At 41.9% G+C, this 24,400-nt stretch overlaps 1 protein-coding gene across 2 annotated transcripts in view; it reads left to right on the top strand.

The window, feature by feature from the left end:
- The window catches only part of adamtsl5 (ADAMTS like 5), a 53,882-nt gene extending 31,822 nt beyond the window's left edge, over window positions 1–22,060 (top strand). For both annotated transcript variants that reach the window (XM_031756140.2, XM_039616631.1), the window contains exons 7-13: window positions 1,116–1,239; window positions 4,040–4,126; window positions 4,709–4,872; window positions 7,796–7,994; window positions 11,019–11,141; window positions 20,501–20,572; window positions 20,655–22,060. In XM_031756140.2, the coding sequence (XP_031612000.1) occupies window positions 1,116–1,239; window positions 4,040–4,126; window positions 4,709–4,872; window positions 7,796–7,994; window positions 11,019–11,141; window positions 20,501–20,572; window positions 20,655–20,974 (1,089 nt within the window). In that variant the 3' untranslated portion in view covers window positions 20,975–22,060. The remainder of the gene's footprint in view (window positions 1–1,115; window positions 1,240–4,039; window positions 4,127–4,708; window positions 4,873–7,795; window positions 7,995–11,018; window positions 11,142–20,500; window positions 20,573–20,654) is intronic.
- The last annotated feature ends 2,340 nt before the right edge of the window (window positions 22,061–24,400 follow it).

Genomic DNA, 24,400 nt, shown 5'->3' with positions numbered 1-24,400 from the left:
TGAGTTCAGGCAGGTGAACACATGAACACAGGGCCGTGTGTGTGCAGTGTATGTGTAGATAATCCTTCACAGCTAAAACTGCAGTGTTTTTTTATTTTTATGTACACCACACAAAATTATCTAAACTCTTTTCAGTTTAAGAAATGATTTAATTCTGCAATTACTAGCTATGTTTTAGCTGCTCCCTAGCCACAGCAGGCAGCACCACGTTTGATTTGGTATGTTTTTTACCCTGGATGCCCTCCTGATCCAACCCCAAAGTGGATTTATTGTCTCTGGCTGAAATGGAGAGTCCATCAGGATTGGCTGGTTTGTTTTAGCCTGCCTCAAGTGGCCACTTAAGAAACTGCAGATTTTGATACTTGATTAGTTTTGACTTTAAGAAAAAGGATAGTTTTCTCTTCAGCTGTGGAAGTTACCAGTGGGAAAGCTCTCGTCCTTTGGATGACATAACTGATTAAATTACTGATCCTAATTGTTCATTTTCTATTGAACGACTAATCAGTGAACTAACCGTTTCAGTTCTAGACTGTAGAAGAGCTGCTCAGCAACAACTTCAACCATTCAGTTTACATGTATACATCTGCTTGCATGTCTAAATGCCACAGCATCCATGTCTTCTTGTGTGCACACAGATCATGTGTTTTTGATTAAATAGGTTCCCAAGATTATTGATCTCTAGTGTGGGAACCTCTTTGATTGGGTTGCAAAGCAGAAATGGAGACCACAGAAGAACACGGCCACTGTCGTCTTTCTAGCAACAGATTCTCCACACACCATAAAACATCCTGCTCGTCTTTGCTGCTCTTCACTCTGGCATTTACAGAGACGACTCCAACCCGCTCTGCCCTCTTGAGGCCCTGGGGTACAGTTTTTCCACAAAGCAAATGTTTGTAAGAGCAAGCAAATGACAGAGAGAAGCAAATACGAGAAAGAAAGAAAGAGTGAAGAGAGCTAAGGCCCGGCAGTAGCTGGGGGTGACTACATGGCAAAGAAAAGGCCAAAAGAAAGGTTACAAGCTTCTCAGCAGAAAATGCACACTGTTAGGAAAAACAGGAGCGACATTAATCAAAGCAAACTGTCCTTCTCAAAGCGTTTGTCTGTGTTTATCACAGACGCCTGGCTGTGACTTCATCTTAGGCTCAAAGCAGCAGGTGGATGCCTGCATGGTGTGTGGCGGACACAACGCCACCTGCCTGCACCACAAGAGTGTGTACCAGAGCAACAGTCTGGAGGCAGGTAGGAAAAACACACACACACACACACACACACACACACACACACACACACACACACACACACAAGGAATGAAATGCCAACACAGCATGGGGATATTTCCAGTCCCTCCTTTGTGTTTTCCTACCCAAATGCTATTAGTCATTCAAGCTCAGGGAACTGTTCCCTGATGAAGTGAACATTAACCATGGCAACACTTTTACCAAATAAAAGCAGTTGGCTGCCTTCCAGGAGGAATTGGGCTAACAACAGCTACAAAATTACAGTTGATTCAGGAAAGAGGAGGAAGAACACAAAGTTCTTCGGGCCATTCTGGCTCGGTGCATTTTCTACCTTCATCAGCACTTGTACTCAAGAGGATAATGTGGGGTCTGACTGCATGCTGGGAAGAGGTTTTCAGAAGCTTGTCTGCCTGTATGCCCTATCTGAAAAGAGAAATAACAGGTTAGAAAACACAAGTATTCACTACTTAAACCAGGCCAGCAAACAAACTGTTTCTAACTCAGTTTACTTTGAAATACACAATTTAATCACATGAAAATGTATTTCAATTATTAAACAAAGCAAAAACAAAGCAGCAGGCAGAGCTTCTCACTTGGATACATGTTCTTCAAGTTCATCTCCAGCCTCTTGACTTCACCCTCCATCTATGTGCTACGCATGTTCCCCCGTATACTGCAGACAAACACCACACCCTGTGTAGTAGTATTATACTGCATTGTTTGCCCTGTTTAATTGAATTAAGAATTCAAATGTTAACATAAGTCATCAGCTGGTGAGCAAACCATGGATAAGTGTCTGTATACAGAGGTCAAGACTTCATAGACTTCACAGTATTGGTATTCAACCAAAATTCTTTTTGCAAAAACACCAGTTGCCATCTAGTGGCCTTGCACGTTTAAGGCACTTTGGCTACATTTTGATGTGATTTTTGAACACGGCAGCTTTTGGAATTTGTTGGCTGCTTTATCTTCAGAATAGTTACTGATGTGAGTTTGGAGGTTTGTTTAGGGGGCATTCCTATTCGGCTGGGAGCATTCATCTAATGAATGGAAACCTCAACATAATGCAGAGGTTTCATGTTATTCTCAAATGTTAATGGTCTGAGAATAACAGATGGAAATAAACAAAAAATAAACATCAGATTCTGGGCAATTAAACCTAATTATAACGCCTAACACCTCAGGCGTGTCACTTTGGCTCTGTAACAGTGGTTCCCTCTCACAGCTTATTGTGTAGGCAGATCAGAGGTGATAGATGAAGTCCTGGCCCATAATGGCTCAGATTGAGCAAGAATGGTAAATGGCCTGTATTTGTATAGTGCTTTACTAGTCCCTAAGGACCCCAAAGCGCTTTACACATCCAGTCATCCACCCATTCACACACACATTCACACACTGGTGATGGCAAGCTACGTTGTAGCCACAGCCACCCTGGGGCGCACTGACAGAGGCGAAGAACACGGCTGATAAAGGCTGCTTTGTCTGGGTGACTCAGCAGCCTCGAAGGGCTCTTTTTCCTTTCCTTCACCAGTGGAGGGAAGGCCGATCAAGAGGGGCAGCACGAAACGGTTCTTTCCAAGCTCTAAATGTACATGGCCCCGAGCTCATCGCTGATCACATGCCTGCCACTTTGACATTTCAAAACACTATATCATCATAAAGCCCTGCAGATTCACCTCGAGAATAGTTTTTCTCTGAAACTGGTGAAAAGAAAAACCAGAGTGAGACACTCTTTATACGTCATGATAAATGAGCTTCATGCTGTTGATGCTTTACGCTCGGGGACACCCCTGAGACCTTTTCTATTTCCTGAAATATCAATCTGTAAGGAATGGTTGGGATTTTACCTCATCCATATTTCTTTTTCTTTGTGCTTAATTAGGTTTAATATTACTGACATTAAAGATCCCGTTTGTCTTATAATGACACGTTACAAACCACAGCCTACAAGTGTACAGCAAGCTCTTTTAAAAGCTACAATCATGTGATTAATAATCTAGGTTTTTTGTGAGTCATTGATTACAGAGCCTTTACTGACTGCTCAGTTACACAAAGGTAGACCCTGAGTGTCAGGTGCACAGTACAGTCTGAATGCTTCTAAATATCTATTATGTTTGAAAAATGACTGAATGTATCAAACTAGGATAATAGTACAGTCAACTATCTAGAGATGTGCAAGTTTATATCCTTTCAAATAACATTCAGTAATACATAGCATGTTTTTAGTATCCACCATGCAACCATTTAGAGTTAAGGGTGGGGTTAGGATAGGATCCACGGCATTTTGTGGAATTTTCACGCACATAAATGAGAAAAAAGTTCTAAATGATAGAAAAACATTAAGATGTTTAAAAAATGTTTAACGTTTGTGACTGCTTGTTTAGGATGGCACTAAAATGGTAGATGGAGTGGTTCTAATAAAGTGGCAGTCTAGTAATCTGGTGTTGGTGATTTAGATTTTAATAAAAGAGTTGAAACAAGTAACTGAAGGGTTGATTTCTGTCAGGAGGCTGGTCTGGTCTTTCTTTGGACCGTATATATAAGTAAACACTTCAGCCTGCAGACTGAACCATATTTCTCTCTGCAATCCCAGAGGCAGCTATGGGATTACTGTTTAACCAACAAACGCTAAGCTTCTTTTAGATGACTTCTAGGATTTTCTTGTTTCCTGGCTTCCTGTTACTTTGTATCCAAGCTTGCTGTTGGCGTTGTATTTGTGTAGTTGATTGGAAAAAAATTGGCCTTTTCTGAATGTGGTGGAAGAAATCAAATTAAAACCAAGCTTCTACTGTCTCTGTCAGGCGGGCCTTTTGGATACAATGAAGTGGCCATGATCCCTGCTGGAGCAACTCACATCCGAGTCACTGATAACAGCAGGAATTATCTTGGTAAGATTCCGTCTACAGATCGCTTTTTCTCCCTGTCTCTCTCTTTTACACACACCAGGCCTGCTGTGTGTTTGACTTTCAGCTTAATTCCATGGCAGTCTCTTTGCATCACTGTTTCATAGCTACAGTGTAAATCAGTTTTATAATTCAAGTCTACACATGCCGTTGTTTCCTCTCCCTGGAGACAGTGGGCTCGACGGTCTCATTTGGTTTCTGGATCCTCTGAACGTTTCCCAGGCAGCATAATAACCAAGGGCATCTATTCTCATCACAGTTTATGAGACCAAAATAAAACACGCCCTGAAACAGAGCACGCTGTTGTCTTGAAAGAGACCCTCGTAAAGGCTTTATTTGACCACTTGGTTAAGACAGGTGAAGGTACTTGTTTCCATCCATGTCATGGAAAATGTCTCCCTTCCAAGAGTCACTGCTGCCATATATAGTCAGGCGCCATATTTCTGCTTCTGACATCCGGCCTTTACCTCAACTTTACCCAATGATAAGGAAACAACTGTTTCCTTTGATGTCGAGAGACATGCCACTCTTTCCTTCATTCTCATCACCTGTTCTTCCTTTGCACAGCCCTGCAGAATGGACGCTCCCAGTTTTTGATTAATGGAAACTGGAAGATCAGCGTTCCAGGCGAGTACAGTGTAGCAGGGACTAAGCTGGTTTATCGGCGCTCAGCAGACACCTGGGAGAGCTTTGAGGTGGCAGGACCCACCCAGGAAGACCTTCATCTAATGGTAAGAATATCTGAAGACGCTGGAACAGGACAAATGTACAGTGGCTTGCAAAAGTATTCGGCCCCCTTGAACTTTCCCACATTTTGTCACATTACAGCCACAAACATGAATCAATGTTATTGGAATTCCAGGTGAAAGACCAATACAAAGTGGTGCACACGTGAGAAGTGGAACGAAAATCATACATGATTCCAAACATTTTTTACAAATAAATAACTGCAAAGTGGGGTGTGCGTAATTATTCAGCCCCCTGAGTCAATACTTTGTAGAACCACCTTTTGCTGCAGTTACAGCTGCCAGTCTTTTAGGGTCTGTCTCTACCAGCTTTGCACATCTACAGACTGAAATCCTTGCCCATTCTTCTTTGCAAAACAGCTCCAGCTCAGTCAGATTAGATGGACAGCGTTTGTGAACAGCAGTTTTCAGATCTTGCCACAGATTCTGGATTGGATTCAGATCTGGACTTTGACTGGGCCATTCTAACACATGGATATGTTTTGTTTTAAACCGTTCCATTGTTGCCCTGGCTTTATGTTTAGGGTGGTTGTCCTGCTGGAAGGTGAACCTCCGCCCCAGTCTCAAGTCTTTTGCAGACTCCAAGAGGTTTTCTTCCAAGATTGCCCTGTATTTGGCTCCATCCATCTTCCCATCAACTCTGACCAGCTTCCCTGTCCCTGCTGAAGAGAGAAGCACCCCAGAGCATGATGCTGCCACCACCATATGTGACAGTGGGGATGGTGTGTTCAGAGTGATGTGCAGTGGTAGTTTTCTGCCACACATAGCGTTTTGCATTTAGGCCAAAAAGTTCCATTTTGGTCTCATCTGACCAGAGCACCTTCTTCCACATGTTTGCTGTGTCCCCACATGGCTTGTGGCAAACTGCAAACGGGACTTCTTATGGTTTTCTGTTAACAATGGCTTTCTTCTTGCCACTCTTCCATAAAGGCCAACTTTGTGCAGTGCACGACTAATAGTTGTCCTATGGACAGATTCCCCCACCTGAGCTGTAGATCTCTGCAGCTCGTCCAGAGTCACCATGGGCCTCTTGGCTGCATTTCTGATCAGCGCTCTCCTTGTTCGGCCTGTGAGTTTAGGTGGGCGGCCTTGTCTTGGTAGGTTTACAGTTGTGCCATACTCCTTCCATTTCTGAATGATGGCTTGAACAGTGCTCCGTGGGATGTTCAAGGCTTGGGAAATCTTTTTGTAGCCTAAGCCTGCTTTAAATTTCTCAATAACTTTATCCCTGACCTGTCTGGTGTTTAAATCCAATTGAGAATCTGTGGCAAGATCTGAAAACTGCTATTCACAAACGCTGTCCATCTAATCTGACTGAGCTGGAGCTGTTTGGCAAAGAAGAATGGGCAAGGATTTCAGTCTGTAGATGTGCAAAGCTGGTAGAGACATACCCTAAAAGACTGGCAGCTGTAATTGCAGCAAAAGGTGGTTCTACAAAGTATTGACTCAGGGGGCTGAATAATTACGCACACCCCACTTTGCAGTTATTTATTTGTAACAAATGTTTGGAATCATGTATGATTTTCGTTCCACTTCTCACGTGTACACCACTTTGTATTGGGCTTTCACCTGGAATTCCAATAACATTGATTCATGTTTGTGGCTGTAATGTGACAAAATGTGGAAAAGTTCAAGGGGGCCGAATACTTTTGCAAGCCACTGTATATAGATATATATTTGTCTTACTGTCATTCATTGTGGTAATGTACAGAACCAAAATTAGAAAAACGTTGCCTCTGTCCAGATATTTATATATATTTTATAAATCAATTACATGCCTGTTTTGACACTGAAGACTTTAAAGGTAAAGGTACCAGTACCATACTGTAGCTCAGAGCCAACCGGTCATCTGTCCCAGTTGGTAACTGTTGAGGATGAAACCACATAAAGCATCTGGGCAGCAGTTTGACCAGACTGTTTCAATTTTTATTAAATGCATGTGCATTTCCAAATATATGGAAGACTTCTATAATTAAAGCACTTCCCAAAAGCCCTTAGTGACTTTCATCTAGGTCAAGGGTGTCGAACTCCAGGCCTCGAGGGCCGGTGTCCTGCAGGTTTTAGATATCACCCTGGTTCAACTCACCTGATTCAAATGATAAGTTCATTACCAGGCTTCTGGAGAACTTCAAGACATGTTGGGGCGGTAGTTTAGCCATTTAAATCAGCTGTGTTGGATCAAGGACACATTTAAAACCTGCAGGACACCGGCCCTCGAGGCCTGGAGTTCGACACCTGTCAATTCTAGGTGCTTTAACTTTTGACTTGTCCTCGCTAAATACGTGGCACAAGTGATTAGTGAACATCTTACCTCAGCTGTATTGGATCAGTTGGATCCTTGCAGTTTGTATATAAACCACAAAGGGGCACAGAAGATGCAACAATGATTCTGTTTAATACAGCTGCATGTCACTTACAGTAAAAAGATGCTATTTGTCAATCTGACTTTAATACAACAACAACAACAAACAACTGCAAGACGGATTCGATGAATTGGAATTTGAACATATTTCCAGGTGAGGGCTGAGGAAGGAGATTGGAATTCTAACTGATAATCCATTATTAGTTGATGTTTAATGTTCACAAAATATGAAATACACAGGCCCGATGACCGGTCCTTCAATTTCTGGTCAGTCTGTGGGAGTCATTAGTAGCTTCAAGTATCTGGGCACATTTACTGATAACAAGATGAATAACAACAAAATAGAAATGAGAACGAGGAAGCTAGTCAAAGGCTTTTTCTTGGAGTTAGCCCAAACATTTTGGAAAGAGTATATGTCAGCTTGGTGAAAGAATCACATTACTGCAGATGGAAATAAAAATCTTCCTTTGGCTCTAATGGTCCTGACTCATCGTGCGCTATTTTTCTTTTTCTCCATGCCACTCTGAACTGTTCACTTGTGTGCAGGTTCTGGCAACAGACAGACACCCAGGGATTGAGTATGAGTACTGGCTGCCACCAGACCAGTATGCTCTCTACCACGGGAGGAGGAGCCCACTGCGACAGGCTCACCATACTGCCAGCTACCTACCCTGGAGTCAGCCCACTGCTTCAACCACAACCACCACTACCAGGGCTCCACCAAACACCCCCCGACCTCACTGGTGTAAGGCCCATCTCCTCTCTTTAATCCCCATGAAACAGATTCATATATTAAACCATTAGTTTAGTAAGTCAGTCATCCTCTCAAACAACCTCATGTTACTTAAAGCTCAGTTCAAGTTGAGAAGAAATTTTAGGCTGCCTTTAAAAACACACAAGAACCGCATTAAAGAAATGTCTGCCAGTCATTTCTGTAAGGGGAGAAACTCATGAAAGAGTATGCCGTCAGCAACATTAAGACCATCTGCCCTATACTGAGCAGATACTTGCATGAACACAGTGTTTTTATTGTTTCTGTAATGATAACAGCTAAAATGGACTTTGTGCTATCTTTCCAGAGTTATAAATGCTGCCTTCTGTGGTGTTGTGCTGTGGATCTGTTGCCAGAACCAGACAGATTTATTGTGTCATTCCACAAATACCTACAACACACTGTTGTAGACCGCTGGCCTTTGGTTGTCACTTTAACTGAATGCTAGCTATGATGCAAAGCAGCGTTTTCTCATCACCAAGTATTGTACATACATGTACGGCACCCACTTACAAGTGTTCTCTGTTCATTTTACATTACTGGGCAACGAGCAGTCATCAGTGAAATCCAGGTTACAAAAAGAAAAAGAAGAAAACTAAGGCTTTGGTTCTGTGCAGTCTGCAGTAATAGCACTAAACATTTACAGTAGTTTAGACTCAGTTTACATGGATCACCATCAGACTCTTTGTGATCCGTCTGATGGATGGATTCATTCCAGAAACAGCTGTTTCAGCCACATTAAGAAACAAAAATAACGCCACATGGTTATGCTTTGAAAGTAAAAATGCAGCAGAATTATTTAGTGGTTAGTAAAGCTCACCTACAAAAAAATGTCCAGTCAATTCAATTCAATTGTATTTATACAGCGCCAAATCACAACAACAGTCACCTCAAGACACTTTACATTGTAAGGTAGACCCTACAATAATACATACAGAGAAAAACCCAACAACCATATGACCCCCTATGAGCAAGCACTTTGACGACAGTGGGAAGGAAAAACTCCCTTTTAACAGGAAGAAACCTCCGGCAGAACCAGGCTCAGGGAGGGGCGGGGCCATCTGCTGCGACTGGTTGGGGTGAGAGAAGGAAGACAGGATAAAGACATGCTGTGGAAGAGAGACAGAGATTAACAAGTGTGCCATTAACAGCCAATTAAGAGCTTCATCTCTACAAATGCAAGTGCTCACTTTGAACTGCAGATACAGAATGTGTGTAAAAATACAGAAAAAATTATAATTTCTTCTAATCACCAGCAGGGGATGAAAAACGAGTTTGATTCTGCACAAATCTGAGGCTGAAAATGCTTCTTTTGCTACATTCCTCTGTTTTCTCAGGAATTATGATGTGTTTATGCTCTCAGGTGCTCGTTTGAAGTCAGACTATAACATGCTGTTCATGTTCTATATCCTTCTGAGACACACCCCATTCATTCATGCCCTCTGCAGTGGACACACAAGTCATAAAAAAACACAACTGAAACAACAGATAGTCTTCACTGACATTATAAATTGATATAGCAATACTAATGATGCTAAATTAACAAACAAACTTGTGGTAATGCTGAAAATAGCAGACTGCTGACCACTCTGCAAAGCACGTGAAAATGCAGAAAGTACATGTTTCTGAGTAACCTAATGAATATTTAATAAATTACTTTGGACATATTTATGCATCTTGAATCGGCAGCATGGGATGAAACTAACTCAGAAATATTGGCTGAGTGACTCCTTTCAGAGATAAATATAAAGCCAAGATTAGCTCATGATAACATTTTATTGTCTGACACAGGAAGTTGTCAGATGAGTGGCAGCAAACCTAAAGGTGTGCACACAGCACCCTTACAGAAGTTCTTATCCAGATGAATAAGTAAAAACACTTGCAGTGGATGAAGGGCTGAAAAGAATCCATGTTCAGGTCCCATTTGATTTTAAAATAATTTATCTGCAGGCTGGCCTGGTTGCTGCTGAGAAACAGCTGGTGTATCTCTCATGATGAGCCTGCAGTACACATGTGCTCAATCTCTCCTTAAATATTCACATGGGACTCTGCACTGAGCCCGAGGAGCCGTGCCTTCTTGTCAGACTCCATCCAACACTGCAATAAATCTAAGTAGCCTCTATGGAAACACTTTCCAGCAGGTGAATTTCTGCCAAAAGCAGAACTCGTATCATTGGCAGAAATAGTATTTTGATTGTTTATTAGATAAAAACGGGACTCTTCAGGTCGTGATGATACATAATAAGGTCAGAATGATTTTGTTGTTTGCCCGAAGCAAAACAAACTGTATGATGCAGGTTTTTAAATATTTTATCTTTTATAATACCAAGTTTAGTTGTAGATATGTAATGTGCAGCTGAATAACTGAGACACATCGTGGATTTTTAAGCTGCTCTGTCATTTCATTTAATATATTCAAATAATGTTTCCTGTTGTGTTACATAATGAAAAACACTATTAACTGATATGCTGTATTATCAGTGCATGTGTATATACTGCCTGCCTGTTGATCATTATCCAAAATGAAATGAACAACAGCAAACATTTAAGCCACAACACAACATAAAATATGTTTTTATAGCCAATGGAAATGGAGTTCCAGAGAAAGAGTTTGCATTTCTAGTACACAGCTATAAGTTTTTTATTAGTGCTGGATAAAATGGACAGAAGACACAACTGCCCACTCTTAAATCCAGAGGTTTTGTTGCCTAAACTTAATAAAATAAAAAATGAAAGCAATAAAATATAAGTAATAATCAAAAATAGGTTAAAAAAATGGATCAACCTTGACTATAGACTGTATATAAAAGATGAAAATAGCCTCCGTGACATCACTGACCAGTTTTAGACTCAGACCAGTTTTTGGTCTCTTCCATGTTTTTGCTTTGGAGCCCAAAGTGACCGTGGTTGCAATACATAAAGAAACAAGCAATTGTAAGACGCCCAAGGTTTTGAAAAATCATGCTGATATTAGTGTGTTGATTTTGTCTCTTCTAGTTTTACAGCCACTGAAGCCACCACGCCCCCACAGTCCCCACCAGCGTCCCCACCAGCCCATCCTGCCTCGTCTGGAGCGGGACGAGAACCGTAGAAATCTCCTTCCTCAGCCCTCACCTGAAAGTATGTTCAAACAACCCATCACATCACCCAACAAGCTAAAACTGGTATTTTTAAAAATTCATGTAATAAAAAAACAGCTTGAAGCACAAGAATAACAAGAGGTCTTGTGCATTTTGCTAAGACCCCACAGAGCGCTGATCTCAACAATCAGTCTGACATTAAGAGAAAGAACTTGATTCTGCCTCGATACCTTTGACATTTCAGTATATGTAACACTTGATAACTGCACAGCAGAAGTGTGGCTAATGTCTTGAGAAGAATATCATTGCAGAGAGAATCTGTAGACTGCAGCTGTCTTTGGTTATGGTTCCATCTTTGGGGTCAAAGTTGTGCCGTAACAGGTTTTTGGCATCAGTCATTGGGACCAGTCCTAGTTTTGGCACTGGGACCACATTCACAGAGGAACTGTGGCAAGTTCTCTGAGTTACTGAGAACAACCTACTTGCCAAGTACCTTTAAAAAGAAACGTGATAGTACCACCTAGGGATGGGTATCGAAAACCGGTTCTTGTTGAGAACCGGTTCCCACTGTTTCAATTCCTTGGAATCGTTTGCCATTTTTGCAAACGATTCCCTGATCGATTCCAGTCGCCCCGAATGACGTCACCACGTTGCGGAGCGTCGGAGCGTACCTGGCAGGAAACACGGCACCTAAGCGGCTCAAACGCTTAAAAGTTTGTTTATACTTTACGAGAACGGATGACAACAGGGCAACTTGCAATACTTGCAAAGTAGATGTTTCATTAAGGGAGGAAACACTACGAATATGCAAAAGCATTTGCTCACAAAACACGCGATGAACTTAAATGAATGTCTTTAATTCTGCTCCGGACTCGTGAATCTCAACCCAGCAGCAGCAGCGGTAACGTTTGCACGTCCTCTCCCGTTAATGCGGCAGGTAAATAATCAACTAACAGTGCATATTATGTTAGCGCGATCTGCTTTATTACAAAACCTGCCATTGTGCATTTAGGTGACCATGATGAGACAGACAGACAGAGTCTGGCTGGCGCTCGCTGGCAGTTGTCGCTGCAGTCTACCGGTAGCGTCTCTTTTCAGGCCCGAATGTCACCGAGCAGTGACTAGTTTGTGGTCAAAACCTTGCAGCCATTTGCCACAGCAGATGGTAAGTGAATGTGTTTAATTGTAGGCAGGGACATTACTGATATTCTTGTAATTGCTACAGAATAATTTATGTTATACTTTAATTGCTACAGAAGAATATTTATTTATTATTGCGTTTACAATTTTCCCGGGGACCCTGTGACACCCCATTGAAGAGCCGTTATTATTTTCTTTAAGATCTCACTATCTTCTAAACCGAATTCAGTTCATTTTAATCCTTTCTTTAAAATTAACACTCTCTACCCCAGTTTTACCATATCTAAATTATCAAACCGACCCCAATATTTATAAAATCATACTAAAAACCCATTTCAAATTAAACAAATTAAATCTTAAACCCCTCTCTTTTGACACATCTCATGTGGCAAAAAAAATCTCAAAATGACCCAAGCTCAAAATACTTCACCCACAAAAATTAAAAGGAAAAAGGTTAGTCATTTCATTTCTCAGAACAGCTCAGCAATCCTCCTCTCCGTTATTTTGCTCCGGATCAATTTAATCTAGGGATGCACCGATGGATCTGGTATCGGGTATCGGTGCCGATACTGTAAAATGTGCGTGCGCATTTCGTGAAAAGTTAACCGATACCATGAACCGATACTATAATTCCCATGGACTTAAACTACGGTAACATAAGGTGTTCACAGTTGATGTTATGTGATGTAACTCTACCCTGAATATAATTTGCCCTGTAATATGTCGCATAAATACAGGTAATTAGAGCAATCAAACTGTTCGTTAATCATAAAAGTATTATTTTATGGTATGTAACTCTGAAGGAGTTAAAATATTTTTCAGAGTTCTACCCCTGTGAAGGTAGCATAAACGGGACCTTTGGGGAGATGCCATATTAGCTGAACCAAAGTGAAATTATCAGGTTAACCAGCACAAAAGAGTGTGTGACTAGAAAGCTGACCAATATTCACATAAAAGTGACTCATACTAAACCCATTTCAAATTAAACAAACAGCATTCCGCAAATCTGGTAAACCCCGATCAGCTGAACTTTCAGACTTTTGACAGAAGAGGATTTTCATCGTCATGTGAGCAAAAAACTCAAAAGTGTGAATTGTGTGGGGCATGTGTGAATATTGCTGTTTAGTGGACAAATTTTGGAATAAGGTGATAAAAAGTTGGGTTGTTTAATATAATTTGAAAGGGAATTATGTCATTTCATTTTCATTTGGTTAAGAACAGTTTAAAAAGGGATGTGTTGTACAATTTGTCTCTCCTCAGTCCGTTGTGTTAAAGAGTTGTTGGGGTCGCTCTTTACTACTGGTTGTTTAACTTGTTAACTTTTAAGTTTAACTTGTGTGTGTGGTAGAAGTATCTAAACTCGGTATCGGCCTGTCCAAGTTTATCGGATCGGTTTGAAAAATAAGATCAATTTAATCATCATGTCAAATCTTCTTGAACTCCTGCTCCTTCAAAGTCTGGATCCTTGGAATTTCCTGGAAACAAAACCTGTACTTTACATATCATACTCAACTCCCCCTTTATGATCCAGTCTGTTTCATGACAAAAATAAACTTAAACAGAACAGTTATTAATCATGTGTTACCTCAGTTAATGGTAACATGAGTTTCATCAAACAATGTTTCCCCTATAGCATTTAGCATTCTCCCAACAATATAATGTAATACCATAATCTAACCCCAGTAAAAAAGAAATGTTCTCCAAGCAAACATCAGCAACCCAAAACCCGCATCCCCAGATTTAAGTCTTCCACTCCTCCTGTTTGCCAACCTTTTATTTATTTCCCCCCTTGGTCCAGTCACTCACATTCACTCACATGCATTCACACATGATATTTTTGCTGATACTGCAGCCTTCTGCGCACGTCATCAGATGCTCCACATCAGCAAAATGAGCTCAATCATTTGTTTTATTTCGTTTTCCTTTTTAGGAAAATAGTTCTCCATACTTTTGACTGGATTGAATCGCTACAATCCTTTTTTAAACAGAGACTCGCCGCCAATCAGGTCTCCTCCTCAGCCAATTATAATCTGTAAAGCCCACCTGATTTTCGTACTTGGTAATTTTGTCAGCACCGTCAGTTCACTCTCTTCCAGGCCTGCTTAGAACAAAAATGAAAAAAAAAGAGAGCTGATTATTAGCTCATCAAAGTACAAAACAAAATCACCTGACAGGTTTTTTCTGAGTGCACTACTACAAAATTTCTCGGGCCCCTCTCAGACATATCCATATTTAATCAAACTCCCTCTCTTGAAATAGAAACAACAGCCTCAAAAATCTGAAACAATCTCAAAGTTCACCCGTTCACTGCACTGAAAACCTCGTCAACAGCTGCGCCGTTTGCACAATGTCTCCCTTCCTCACTCTGCCATGTTTTCATTCAGCGTAAGATATAAACCGATTTCAACAACGTATCATCACTAAATTATAAATTTCCTGTCCAAATCTGCCCCTCTGAACAGACCTGACCACCGTAATCAATTATCGTGTTACTTTACCCTTATATATTTCGCCAAATAATCCTCCACAGCCACCGCTGTCTCTTGAACTGAAAGCCTCCGACACACACGCACACAGGAAGTGTCTTTGCTCCAGCTAATTTGCATAGTGACTCATCTCAACAAGTCAACTTGACAAAAGAAATACATGTTTAAACCTTAACACATTATTGAATTATTTTCATTTTCTTTCTATACTAATCACTTACTTTTATCAATCGGTGCAAAAGCACTCCTAACTCACTCTTTTAAAACTGCTTTAATCACTTTTCTTCTGTTAATTTCCATAACTCACTCCCCTGTCATATAACCCCTTTGAGTCAACTTCAACCTCAAGCTTTAAGTCTATTTTATTAAACATTCACACCATTTCATCACTCATACAAGTAGCAAGCTGATCTTCCTTGCATATGCTTGTCTTTGTAAGGTTAATGCATTCTCTGTTTGTGTGTGTTATTTTTTGCATCTATGGCTTCGCAGTCTCACAGACACTTCCCAATTCTCCAGTTAAGCAGTCAGTTTTCTCTTTCCCCGAATTACTAGCCCAAATTTTAATTTCCCACCTTAAATGATAACCCTCCTGGTCTTCAGCCAGGTGTTAGGGCTTGCTTTTCAGGTTCATGGACACATCATGCTGTGAACAATTCAACCAGAAACTTGCCTTAACTTATCCATTGATGTTAACCCACAATTTTCCTTCCGACTGTGGCCGTGGAGAACTGGTCCGGGTCTGCTTTACTCCTGAAAATAACAAAACTAAGACATTTTCATTATTATCACGAGTGTTTAAACGACCCATTTCTGTCTCTTTCCTGTCACAAATACCAGTTATGTCATGTTTATGTCATGAATATGAATGTAAGCATTTTCTTCCTCGTTACATTTCATGTTAATTGAGTGTAAGCTGCTTTCTTCGTCGCATGCCAGGTGTTCATCTTAATTAAGTGTAAGCTGCATCTTCATTGCATCCTTATGTATTCATATTTAATTTATGCATCTTTTCACTGAGCTTTAGCTTCAAACTATCTCACTTCTGATTCATTTCAAAAATAATTTCACATGTAACAATTTGTGTATGTGTGTTTTCTATTCATTAATATAGTTGTCAGTTATTTTCTTTGATTATTTTTACCTTTTGTATTGTTTACCTCTTTGTTGTGATGTGGTGGACATCCCTAAACAATCATGAGTTCCGGCTTCAATTTCATTCCAATCATATCCTGTATTCTCGCAATCAAACTCGTCCAGCTTCATCTCTCACTGGTCCTTTTTCATTCACAGTGTCCTGTTCGGGCTTCAAAGCTCCAACAAACACAGTCTGTTTCTTCTCTGTGTTGATCTTTCAGTATTCTTCTTCCTTCAGTCTTATTTTCATTTGCTCTGTTTTCTTCTCCATTCATCTTTTCAGTCTTCTCTTCCAAGATTGCTCCAAGCATAGCAAATATGAGAGTCAGTGCCTTCAAGCAGACACATCACACTGTTCTTCACCAGCATGCATGTTGCATCACGTGCTTTCTTTCATACTGCTGGACTCATCAGTCGTCATCAGTGTTACTGCTTTCGCTTGCACTGTCTTTTAGCTTCAGTTAATTCTTCAAGTCCACGATGTTCTGTCGGTCTTCATCAGGAGGATTGACTGTCCTTTGCGTTTCTTCTCAGGGTCAGGGACAAAGTGAGAGATCAAGCTGCACAATTTCGAGCCAAAGACTGGCTTATTTTCTCCCAATTCTGTTAATCTATTGTTCTGCCGCTGTACTCAAGGTTCCAATGTTGAGAGAAGTCCACCTGTATTGGCACACTAAAGCATAGAATCAATATCATATTCATTTTTTATCTTAAAACCTCCATTTGCTTCGTCTGCCTAGCGTTAACTCGTCTGTCTCTCTGTGTTCTTTCTTTACACTCTCAGCTACCTTTTATGGGCATGCGTTTCCTGTCCCAGACACACACACACACTTCCTGTTTTCTGCAGACTCTGCAGAGACCTTCTGCAGGTAACAGGCAGACTCTGTCTCCCTTTGAATTTCACAGTCTACAAACAATCAGCAATTCTACTAAATCTTGATTTAAAAACAATACGCCTTCATTTCACTCACAGACATTTAAATAGAGCTCTTTCCAACATCAGGACAACTAACACTTCTCCACACACATCACCATTCTTTAGGTCAGTTTTGTAGCATCAGTCACACAATAATTTCTTGAGTGGGTGTACCAAGTGTATATACTTATGTGTTTTTGAACTGAACGAAAAAGAAACTCAACCTCTCATACCATCACTCATGCGTTTCTTGAATTAAAAGCACTTTCAAACTTTAAAACATCCTATTTTACATCACAAAAGAAATATATTTTACACTCCTTTATTTCATACACACCTTTTTAAATGTTCTAACCTCTTTCAGACATGAATCATCTCACACACCCTGCCTTTTCTCTCAAACTCCCACCTTTCCACTCACTCAGACAAATCACGCAGAGTCACTCAAATCAAATACTGACCGCATTCACACGGTTAAAATACGCTTTCATACAAGTATTTTAGCCATGCTTTTCATCATCAGAAAGAGCAAGTCAAGAAAAACTGAAACCTCTAATCATTCTCACAGCTGCTCACCACACACACATAACTAAAATAAACCACACCACCATTTATGGCTCAAGAGAGGTTACTACAGGAAAATATATAGTGGTCTTAGGTACTGTACAATACACTCAATCTATATATGTCTGTCAAAACTCAGTCAATGACTATACATCCACAGTAATGAATTCAAACTCTATTTATACTCTCGTAATAAGCAAAACCAGCCTCTTAATTACAGGCATTTAGCAATATTGGCAAACAATAGTTATAAAGCTCAATACTCTCGAAACTGAAACCACCCTCTCTGCGCGTCACCGCTGCTCATTTACATTTTCACACACACACCATCAGTGCACATCCGGCTGTGCACTGCTTACACAGAGACTGATCTCACACATAGATCTCATATTTTATATTACAGACGTCTTATTAATTACAACTGCACAGATTTAGGCCTCTTAGCTCCTACAAATTTCGATAAATTTACCATAACGGCTCCAACCGATAAAGTCCCTGACTTTTTTGCGACCAATTCACCGGACCAGCTCCAACCGTTCCGTCCACATTTCTAGCCCTAACTTAATTTACAGGTAGCCAAAAAAGCGCAAAATAGAGGCTCCAACCCCTAGCAATTTTGGAGATTCCCAAGTCCTCCCCCGCTGTCGACGGTACTATCCCTACTCGCCGGTAGGTCAAGGGTCAGCCCAGGCGCAAGCGTTACCAAGGAGAAAAATGCGCTTCTTAACAGACGCTGCTGTCGTTCTACAAAGATTTAGAGTAATTTGAACCAACAATCTACATCCGAACCAGGATTAAGATTAAGGACAACCCTCAACAGTTTTGGAGATTCCCCAATTCTCCTCGGATGTTGCCCGAAACTATCCCTAGTCATCGCTAGGTGAAGGATAAATTTCTCTATCCAGCAGGGAGCGTCACCTCCGAGAAACTTCTTAAGGGTTGCATAACCAATGGGGCTCCAACCCACAAAATGACCAAATTCCCTACCACACTAAATTAGCAGCTCCAACTGCTTTAATTCTCTCAACGGCTCCAACCGCTTTTAACTTTCTCAGTACTGTACTTTATTACTTTCATTATCACCAAAATCAAAACAGACATTCACCAGTAATTTCAGTGAGTAGACTTTAATTTGTCATATTCAATTTGGCACACTTTGGAAAATTCAACAGGTATGTGCCTTACCTTTGGATAAGCCGGCTTGTCACTCACTTTCAACCACTGACTCGTATCTGCCCGCCTAATCACCACGGACCCCGGATCTCTCCGCTACACCTCCAAAATTCCAAAATTCCCCCTCTCACCGGACGATGCCCCCAAATGTTAAGGTTCAGATATTGAGGGGAAATCCAAAAATAACCACAGATCCAGGCTGGTGCAATTAGACGACATTTTAATGAATACACATGTGTGAGTTCAACAGCCCAATCAGTATTGAACTATCTTACAATAGTCAGACAAAGGTTTTATAGGGTTGGGAGTGATACTGCTCCCCCCCCCCTCTCAGACACAATACAGCATACGTCAATGCAAAACCACAAACGTTCAGTTAACTTTGACATAGTTTAAAACAGAACATCATCTTCGGCGTCGAAGCCAGGTGCTTCCCCAGCTCGTCTTCGCTGTCGCTTATCTCTGGGACATCTGGTGTACTTCCTGGAACAGACTACCACGTACGCCCCGACTTTGCAGCCATAGCAAAACATGATTAAACTCTTCCCTACTCAAAGGAGTCTATCTAATATGTGTGTGTATATGTCAGCTTCTGCTGCCCTCTGTTTCACCCTTCACTTCATCAGCTACACCTTGTAACCTTTCCACTAGACAGAAGGCCAGCACACTGAAACTCTGTGTGTGTATGTCTCGTCTGTCTGTGCGTGCACACTGCATGTGCTCTCTGAACCTTAGTTGACCTCAACTTAGGCAACCAGGCTAAAGCCATCCTGTGTGTACTGATCTTGACTTATATGTGAAATGTATAAAATGTATAAAACAAATGTTTCAATCTAATACAACTACTTAAAGCTTAATCAGCGATAAATGCATAAAAGACACCCTACTCTTAACTTGCACTTAGACTCTGGTTTCAGTTTCGCTTCTGCAGAAGATGCCTTGCAGAAGTGTTTCCTGTCTCATTTTGGCACAGAGTATTTCCTGTCCCTGCAGCTCAGTTTTCTCACCCACCGAAGACTCCAGTGTAAGAATATAAAAACATTCAAAAGCCTTTAAAATTATAGATTCAACTCAACAGTTTAAAGTGGTTCTTCCTGGACCTGTAATAAAGACTTATATAATACCAATATATTTGAACATCTGAATGCATCTGAATGCAACCTCACTATTAATAATGAAATGGTAATGATGATTATAAAAATAGCAGCAAATAATAGCAGCATAACATTCCAGCACTCCCGACAGTTTGTAAGGCCATGTTACTCCTAAATTTCTATCTTGTTGAAAGAGAAGATATAAAACAGTTCTAAGCTAATCAACCTTAGTGTTCTCCTTTTTAAAAACAAGAATCGATAAGAGAATCGATAAAGAATCGAATCGTTAAACAGAATCGAAAATGGAATTGGAATCGTTAAAATCTTATCAATACCCATCCCTAGTACCACCTGTAGTGTTGACGTACCTTCAGTGTGGCTCTCATCCAAGCCTGTGTGTGATGACCCACTCCATCCTTCCCTTCTTTTGGCTTTGAGTGGCAGGTCACATCTGTTGGCATGGGGCTCCCGTGCCTGTGCACTATCAACGTCCTCAGAGCTCAGTTGTGTTTCTTACCCCTGAGAAAACTGCATACACCTTTTTCACCCATTTACGTGAATGATTGTTCTAACCACACACGATGGTTAGTTTAGCTTCTCTTCTTGTGTCTTTTATTTAAATTAAACAGTCTATTAATAAGTATTTGTGTGCGTCTCCCTTTTTGTCTTGCGGCCCAGTTTTTGACAAGTGGGGGTTCGTCCGGGATGAGTTTATTACAACGGCCATTTTTGGCTGTCACAAAAAGATCACTATCTTCTAAATGGCAGAAACATAAATTAAAGACTAATTAATGTGTTTCATCTAATTCTATGGAGGTGTATTTCTATGAGACATTTTTATTTATGTCTGCACTTGTCTGAACTAATTTGTGGTTGCCGTATCCTTCAGGGCATTGTGGCAAATGCCAGCGGGTTAAAGGTCGACGAGAACGCCAGAGACAGTATTGCCAGAAGGACTTTGGTAAGACTACATATTCTATTTTTGCTGTTTTTAGTGGCTTGTTACCACATACAGATGTATTAATATTGCTATTTTATTTTAGTTTTCCGGGCAAGAGTTCTTTCGAAGCTGCAACGAGGTGAGGAAACTCGTTACGACGTCCAGATCATCCACACCTACCGGAACCGGTTCCGCCTGGAGCACCGGGAGTTCCTGTGGGTCCCTAATGTCTGCGACTGCCCTAACCTGGAAGTGGGGAAACAGTATATCTTTATGGCGCGACGTCACATTAATTATGAGCGCACATTAAACCGAATTCTGCTTGAAGAGGAGAGCTTTGTGGTGCCATACAGACCCAGAGAGGATGAACTGCTATGGCCGCTTGAAAGGCTCTGCAACAACAGAGGACCCAAACAGAACTGAGGGGACGAGCGTTGTTGCACGCTGTGCAGTGAGACTGTGTGTTACAGAGAGAGAAGCTCAAACTGAAACTTTACTTTACTGATATCATTTCTGGACCTTTAAACCACCATCAGATTCCTTGTGATGCATGTATTCCAGAAATACTGAGACTCCACGATTATTTAAAAGCCTGACCAGCTTACTGTACAATTTAGAGCACTTTAGGTGATGCTTGTGCCACCTTTAAATACACCAAAGAGAAGAACATTGACTGAAATGGCCTTTTTATTGTGGTTGTTTCCCACAGCCATCATATATTTTTATATTATATTTGTTTTGCATAAAAGAAGAATCCACTTTGAATAATTTTCTCTTTAGTATTTCTGAAAAAATGCCTAAAATCCATAATTTTGTCTGATGGGCAGCAGATGGCAATAGCTGTGGTTTCAAAATAATTTCTGATCCTATCAAAGTCTGTGAGAGAATGGCTCAGTCACCTATTTTCGGTTGTTCTGAATATATGTTTTGATCTCTTTTGTAAATCTTGGTCATACTATTTTCAAATAGCATATGTGATATGAAACCTCCAGCTTATTGGCTAGTGAGATGTCAATCACAAGTTCCTAGCCAAATAACATAAGGGTTGATCGACAGCACCAAAACAATAACTCAAATTCAACTTATAGGTTCATTACAGCATCGAGACAGCAACTTAGGCTACGTTCACACTGCAGGTCTTAATAATCAATTCCGATTTTTTGATCAAATCCGATTTTTTTTGTCTGGTTGTTCACACTACAAATAAAAAATGACAGCAAACGCGTTCCAGCGTGAACCATTCACGGCCCTCAAAGCGGCCCGGATGCGCAAAAGAAGACGTCACACACAACGCGCTCTGTTTAGACTCAGACCAAACAGTATTGTTTGACTGATGGCCCTTAATTAAAAGACTTGTTTCAGACTTTGTTTCTCAATTTTGCTTGAAGTTATAAAGTTATTTAAATATGGCCTAATAATGATCCTTATTGCTGTTTTAGAGGAGCGGTGCTTCAAAGGATAGTGTCAGATTTCTGTCAGAATCTGCAGATTATACAGTACAAATAAAATGTTCACGCTGTCTTCCCAACAGTTTCACTAACATCTACACTGGATGGCCAGGAAGCGTTCACGATCGCTTCTCCGGCGCTGATAATTGGCATCTGTCTTGTGTCAGTGACATAAAAGACGGATTTAATGCGACATGACCGTTCAAACAGCAGTCGCTTTCTAAAACATCAGATATGTATCGGATTCAGTACCACATACGAAAGTGACCCAGGTCGGATTTGAAAATATCGGATTTGTGCCGTTCACACTGTCATACCATGATCAGATATGGGTCGCATAGGGTCAAAGAAGTCGGATGTGATGCGCTTTCGCCTGCAGTGTGAACGTAGCCTTAGATTAAAGATAGTCGAGGATATTAGCGGTGACGAGGTTTAAAAAAATAGAGCCGTCATTAAATATTCAACTACATGATCAAATAAAGACACTTCATTATGAGAAAGGGGACAGAATGCAAAGCTGGGTTTACAACAATTACATCTTCAGATGCTAATCCTGGGATGGTAATGGGAACGATCTCACCTGGAATAAGGTATACTGTGTGCCAAACTCAGCTCTGTGGAGCAGCTGCTGCTTACCTGCTTTAGACTAGTCATAGTGCGAGAGGCGGGGCACACCCGGACAGGTCACCAGTCTGTCGCAGGGCTGAGAGGCGGGGTACCATAATAACAAGCCATAATTAGTGAACATGAGTGGACTGATATCAGCTGAACAACTGAAGGTAAATGGGGCTGTTTGATTGTCTGTTTTTCTTTTTTGAAATCATTTATCTGAATTTCAGGAGTGGGACTACACCTCATACACTTCCCCTCTGGTTCCACAGTTGTACGGTTTTCTTGCACATTTCCTTTTTCACGCTCGCCAGCCCACACAACCATTCTCAGTTCTCACCTCTCAGTAGTACCTGGGGATCTGCTTGGCCCAGAACATGCTGCCTGTTCTCCCTGAGGCCTTCCCCGGTCCACAGACTCAGGTCTAGATCTGAGGCCTTCCCCGGTCGACAGACTCAGGTCTAGATCTGAGGCCTTCAATGGTCCACAGACTCCGGTCTAGATCTGAGGCCTTCAACGGTCCACAGACTCAGGTCTAGATCTGAGGCCTTCCCCGGTCCACAGACTCCGGTCTAGATCTGAGGCCTTCCCCGGTTCACAGGCTCAGGTCTAGATCTGAGGCCTTCAACGGTCCACAGACTCAGGTCTAGATCTGAGGCCTTCCCCGGTCCACAGACTCCGGTCTAGATCTGAGGCCTTCCCCGGTTCACAGACTCCGGTCTAGATCTGAGGCCTTCAACGGTCCACAGACTAAGGTCTAGATCTGAGGCCTTCCCCGGTGCACAGAGACTCCGGTCTAGATCTGAGGCCTTCCCCGGTCCACAGACTCAGGTCTAGATCTGAGGCCTTCCCCGGTTCACAGACTCTGGTCTAGATCTGAGGCCTTCAACGGTCCACAGACTCAGGTCTAGATCTGAGGCCTTCCCCGGTTCACAGACTCCGGTCTAGATCTGAGGCCTTCAACGGTCCACAGACTCCGGTCTAGATCTGAGGCCTTCAACGGTCCACAGACTCCGGTCTAGATCTGAGGCCTTCAACGGTCCACAGACTCCGGTCTAGATCTGAGGCCTTCCCCGGTTCACAGGCTCAGGTCTAGATCTGAGGCCTTCCCCGGTTCACAGGCTCAGGTCTAGATCTGAGGCCTTCCCCGGTTCACAGGCTCAGGTCTAGATCTGAGGCCTTCAACGGTCCACAGACTCCGGTCTAGATCTGAGGCCTTCCCCGGTCCACAGACTCCGGTCTAGATCTGAGGCCTTCCCCGGTTCACAGGCTCAGGTCTAGATCTGAGGCCTTCCCCGGTTCACAGGCTCAGGTCTAGATCTGAGGCCTTCCCGTTCACAGGCTCAGGTCTAGATCTGAGGCCTTCAACGGTCCACAGACTCCGGTCTAGATCTGAGGCCTTCAACGGTCCACAGACTCAGGTCTAGATCTGAGGCCTTCCCCGGTGCACAGAGACTCCGGTCTAGATCTGAGGCCTTCCCCGGTGCACAGAGACTCCGGTCTAGATCTGAGGCCTTCCCCGGTCCACAGGCTCAGGTCTAGATCTGAGGCCTTCCCCGGTTCACAGGCTCAGGTCTAGATCTGAGGCCTTCCCCGGGTCACAGGCTCAGGTCTAGATCTGAGGCCTTCCCCGGTCCACAGGCTCAGGTCTAGATCTGAGGCCTTCCCCGGTCCACAGACTCAGGTCTAGATCTGAGGCCTTCCCCGGTCCACAGACTCAGGTCTAGATCTGAGGCCTTCCCCAGTTCACAGACTCAGGTCTAGAGCTATCTTTATTCCATCTGCCACTCTC

This window comes from Oreochromis aureus, linkage group 1 (assembly GCF_013358895.1).
Source record: "Oreochromis aureus strain Israel breed Guangdong linkage group 1, ZZ_aureus, whole genome shotgun sequence".
In the NCBI taxonomy this organism is placed as follows: domain Eukaryota; kingdom Metazoa; phylum Chordata; class Actinopteri; order Cichliformes; family Cichlidae; genus Oreochromis; species Oreochromis aureus.
The sequence above is the reverse complement of the archived record's forward strand: the minus strand, read 5'-3'. Positions and strand labels throughout refer to the sequence as shown.